The 5343-nt window shown below is 33.3% G+C and overlaps 1 protein-coding gene across 1 annotated transcript; it reads right to left on the reverse strand.

Annotated features, from left to right (window-relative positions):
* Positions 1–352: 352 nt before the first annotated feature.
* Positions 353–2576, reverse strand: LOC111695280 (zinc finger protein 484). The gene is made up of 2 exons (XM_023464538.1): positions 2492–2576; positions 353–1747 (listed from the first exon to the last, which is right to left on the reverse strand). Exons 1-2 carry the CDS (start codon positions 2544–2546, stop codon positions 705–707), a joined length of 1098 nt encoding a protein of 365 aa, XP_023320306.1. The 5' UTR covers positions 2547–2576; the 3' UTR covers positions 353–704.
* Positions 2577–5343: the final 2767 nt, after the last annotated feature.

Below are 5343 nucleotides of genomic sequence, written 5' to 3' on the forward strand. Positions count from 1 at the left end.
TCAAACTCCAGACTTGAAACTCTGTTTCACCATTTTAATGTGTAACACGCGAGAAAAATTCACTAAAAAGTTTTATTTTTTGATTTTGTAATAAGAATTATCTATTAAAGATGTTTTATTTCAGAATTAAAAACTATTGGGAGAAAAAATAAATTCTCATTTTCTTTCTTTTTTACCCAAAGAAGAAATATAAAAATTTACAATGGTTTGTCATCTTTTGAATTTGAAGTCTCACGTTTTAAAATTTTCTAACAGTTCTAGAAATAAATAATTTTTTGAAATTTTTTTATTGAACTTATTTACAGATACTGCATTTTATATAATATTCTCTAGAAATAAGTCACAAAACGTATATACGCAAAACACAATAATACTTTATTAAAGCTCTTACAAAACATGTTAAATTTAATTCAAGATAATTTAATATCTTTGCACCGTACAGTTTCATGATTAAATATACATTTTGATTTACTTCCCTTGTTCTGCAGTCAGTGAAGTTTGCATTGCTAGGTCACTCGTAGAAAATTCCCCCCCTATTTCTCGGGCAGTTTTGGAATAGGTTGCAGATACAGAAAGTTTAATTTAAAATATATCGGATCAAAATAAAAATATTACCGAATGAACCAAGCTCTTTTAAAATTCATTAACAAGCCCTTTTTAAATGTTGATAAATTGGGAAGAACAACTTTTAAATTTCCAAAGGTTTAGATGATCCCAAGAATATTGCTGATTGTGTGGGAAACCTTGTTCTGCTCCCTCTGCAGCATAGACCTGGAGTAGTTAGCTCCGTTCATTTCCTCCTCCTTAACCCACCAGGCATCCAGAGAATCCCGTCCTCGTTCCGTTTTGATAGGGCTCAGCAGGATGGAAGAGATTGAGGAGAGATCACAGGACGGAAATGGGATTTGGAATCCGTTCTTCTCCGGAGTCTGGAGTAAAGAGTGCAACCTTGGGGACGGGGGACAATTGGGATCTAAGCTTGAATCCACCGGGGATGGTTTTGACTCCGTGGTGCTATCAGGCATTGGTAAATCTAGCTCCGGATCCTGTTTCTGCCAGTATGAGAGATGCTCAGGTTGAAGTTTAGATACCGGATATCCGCCCCAACCGCTCTGCGTCAATATATTAGTTTTGTACGCATCGTACATCTCCATGTATGCATTTGGAGACGTAGACTTGAAATGTATCTTGATATGTCGATCAAGATTGGATTTGTGGCTGGTACCATAACTGCACACGGAGCAAATGAAGGGTTTCTCTCCGGTATGAATCTTAACATGCCGATCCAACAAAGCTTTACGGAGAAAATGTTTCCCGCAATTCGGCCAGGAGCAAACATACCCGTTCTTGTGACATTCTTTATTATGAATCCGCATATCCGCCTTACGGAAGAATGTGATTCCACAGCAAAAGTGGGGAGAACTCAATCTCTCATGCATGGTTAAGATGTGGCGCTTGAGATTGTTTCTCCGGTTTGTAACGTAAGCACATTTAGGATAAGCACAGTTGAACGGTTTATCCTCCCCGCCCTCGCTCTCCTGCGGAGACATTTCTCTGTGAGAGGTCGGCTCCGACTTGGACGGAGTTGAAGGGAGGGACTGGTTGAGATCTTCAGGAATATGCTGGTAATGTTGAAGGGGTGTGGCTGAGGAGGATGAGGAGGGGAGGGCTGGAAAGTAGTTAGAAGGATGACGGTAGAGATCTTGGAACAAGGATTGATGCTGTTGACTCCACATCATCGCTCGAACTGAAAAAAGATAGAATTAGTTTTCAAAGTTTAATAAAGTAATATTTTGAGACAAAATCATGATCTTTGGTCAGCCAATGTTTGTAATCAAGTAAAGCAGAACAAGCTTAAGTAAAAATTTATTTATTTTCCTAGGTCTTAAACTTCACATATTAGTATATTTAAATACCAATGAAAGCAAGTTATACTCAGAAATACTTAACTATAAAAATCGGAAACCATAAAATTAAAAGAGGAAAAATGAAAACTATAACCTCGTTGATGAAAACATACAAATCACTAAATCTAAGGACAAGAAAAGAAATATTAAGTCTAATACAGATTCTTGATTATCAACTTTTATTATCATTACATATTCTTTTTTTTAACTCTTAATCCAAGCAAAGAACTAAAATAATTTTTTGAGTGATTGATAATATTTTACTCCAATCTAAACATCAAGAAGGAGCCTATTTATGCGTGAATACTGACTGATACAAAGACACTAAGTTCTTGCAGTAAACAAATTTTTGCAACTCGATGTTATAGCCTCTTGTTATTAAAAACTATGAATTCTGTTAGATTGAATAGTCTAAGTTTTAAAAATTTTAAAGATTTGAACTATCAAGTTGAAAAGATTTAAGTAATAGAAAAACTTATTTTGAGGTAAGAACTCACTTCCTTTGCGACCCCATAACTCCTAAAAGTTTTCGTTTAATAGCTCGGAAACATATTTTAGTTTAATTTAATTGAATACTTGTCTACCTCTGGCTATGTAAGATGTAAGTAAAGGAGAAAAATGTCTATCATGCCCCGACATATTGTAAACCGTGTTGACTAGAGGGGGGACTGTCAATTACTAAACATTTTCCCCAGAGGGTTAAACACCGCTGCTTTCACGGTGCTTTTACCGACTCAACCAATCAGGAGACAGGAGGATAATTTGGACCAATCACAGAACTGTCCGACTAAATCTAATAGGATGGATAAGGATCAAGGGGGAGGAGGGAGAGGGGGGATCTTATACAGATATTCACTAAGGCTTTCTTACAAGAGAGTAGCGTAAACTAGGTATATTCTAAAGTAGAGTGTGAAATTTTTCAATTTAATTGAAAAGAAATCCTCTAAAAAAAGAAGACAAATTTTTTGCCAAAGATAGATAATATCCAACCGATGAAGATAGATAATATCCAACAGATGAAGATAGATAATATCCAACCGATGAAGATAGATAATATCCAACCGATGATGAAGATAGATAATATCCAACCGATGAAGATAGATAATATCCAACCGATGAAGATAGATAATATCCAACCGATAAAGTACTCAAAATATTTTCTGAAAGGATAAATGACAGGGGTTTCGGGATAATGAGGGGTCGGAGCAATTTGGGGAAGGGAGGGAAGAATTAGGTTACGTTCATTAAACCAAGAGTCTAATATGAAAGAAACCATCTCACAGGGATATGCATACACTTTGTCGGACACTATCCTCTATTCTTTATAAATTCACTAATATAACATTTAAAACTTCTTTTTAGTTTTGACAATTTCAGAAGAACCCAAGAGTAAGTTGATAAAAAATGAATAATAAATGTGAACAAAAAGAAACACACCGAAAACCAGCCCAAACAATTACAAATTATAAATTTTGAATATTTACTTGTTTGTTTTAACAACAATTCTCATGCAATCATAATTCCTTTTAAAAATTTTCCTATAATTTTTCCTGATACCAAGTTCATAAAATAAGTGTTCAGAAAAAAATGTTAATATATTTGTTTCAAGTTTAAGGGAAAGGAAATTTGAAAATTGTAAAATTTGTATTTTATATTTTTCAGCCAAGTTTTACTGAATTTAAATTTTGCTTCATTATGCTTATCCCGCATTACAGTTTATACAAGGGGTTGTATCCATAGAAAATAGACTATATAGAGAGGAATTAAAAGAATCTCTCGGTATGAATTTTTTCAGTCCCTTTAAGCCTGAAAGGGAGTTCAAAGTGTACAAATCATGTAAATGTTTACAAATTATATGCAGTAGAGTACATTAATACAGTATGTTCCCTAGACTATTCATTTCAATTTCGAATTTTTTTAAACTGTTAAATAAACTTTATAATGAATTAGGACTGAGAAAATTCTCACGTTAGGTATGAAAATACACAGATCAGGCGAATATTTATATGTTTTAGGGGAACATAGATTCATTTCAGGGAAATTAGTAATTTTACAAAATTGGTTTTTAAGGGTGAGGGGGCCGGGGGGATATTCCCACCAAAAAATTACATCTGCGGATTTGAGGTCAATACCTTTTTAAATAATTGCGGAAACAAAATATTGAAAAGATGTTATGTCCTAAATTTTTTTAAAATCTCCCTTAAGATCATTTTGCTCATTCATTCATGAATTTCTTAGTAAAATTATCGAAGAATTGATTCAGGAATGGCATTACAGTCAGGGGCGTAAACAGAAATTTTTCCGGAGGGGTTTACATTTTTTGTCTTTTCTTTTGGGTCTGTAAACCCCCTGGAAATCATTAACCTCCTATTAGCCTATGTTTTATTCGAAAATCGCCGAATATATTATTATTATATAATAATAGGTATTATTATTATTAAAGATTTGTTCACACACATGTAATATACATACATATACTACATATATTAATGGCATTGTTTAAATTTGTTTTGCTATGAATGATATAAGATGTATTTATTATTCACTCTCGTAATCTCCAATTTCATAAACCTGCTATTTTAAAGAAATCTATAATCAGCCTTTTGATAATTAATTTTGTTTCAGGAATAAATTCTTTGCACTTAAATAAGTTGATCCAGGAAAAGTATCAAATTTTTGTAACAATAAAAATGTAAGCAATATTCAGCTTATAATTAATTTAAAAGTCAGCTTATAATTAATTAGTTCTATTAATACTTATTTTGATGCAAAAAATCTGCTTTCTTCCCCAACTCCTGTAAACTAAAAAAAGGCTAAATATGAAAATTATAAAATAATCAATCACAGGATGTTATTATATCAGGGCGTGCGTGGATAAAGATTATGATGCTCAGGGGTGGGAGGAAGGGCCGGGGAGGGACGGGGGAAAGATGAGGAAAAGGAGGATGAGGGAAAGGTTGCTCCGCTATTAAAGTAATTTTACGGTGTTGAGGACGGATATATTTCCGGTGATGTGAACGGGGCAGAGCAGGGTATCGTACGGAGAAGGAAACTAGGAGAAACTGACCCTCGGGCGGTTTAAATATCCCCCCACCCCTCGTATGTTCATTTTCAGATGGATAATTTACGTATAATATTTTTATTAATTTTACAATTTACTTTAAATTTTAATGTATAACAGTAAAAAGTGTCAACAAAAAAATCTTAAGTAAGCTGGATAGAAAAGTGTCATAAAATGTAAAAAACTGTATGTAACTGGTTCACCCTGTAAATACAATACAAATCATTTATATGCTTTAACTGTATATAAAAGTTTTACCCTGTATATTTAATTGTATATAAAAGTTTCATCCTGTATATTTAACTGTATATTAATGTCTCACCCTGTATATTTAACTGTATATAAATGTCTCACCCTGTATATTTAACTGTATAT

The sequence above is a fragment of the Eurytemora carolleeae genome, unplaced genomic scaffold (genome assembly GCF_000591075.1).
Source record: "Eurytemora carolleeae unplaced genomic scaffold, Eaff_2.0 scaffold160, whole genome shotgun sequence".
In the NCBI taxonomy this organism is placed as follows: domain Eukaryota; kingdom Metazoa; phylum Arthropoda; class Copepoda; order Calanoida; family Temoridae; genus Eurytemora; species Eurytemora carolleeae.

Coding starts and splice junctions, on each gene's coding strand:
- LOC111695280 (XM_023464538.1), bottom strand. CDS start 2,546: ATGTCGGGGCATGATAGACATTTTTCTCCTTTACTTACATCTTACATA. Junction 1,748..2,491: donor TACATCTTACATAGCCAGAG/GTAGACAAGTAT, acceptor ATCTTTTTTCAG/TTCGAGCGATGATGTGGAGT.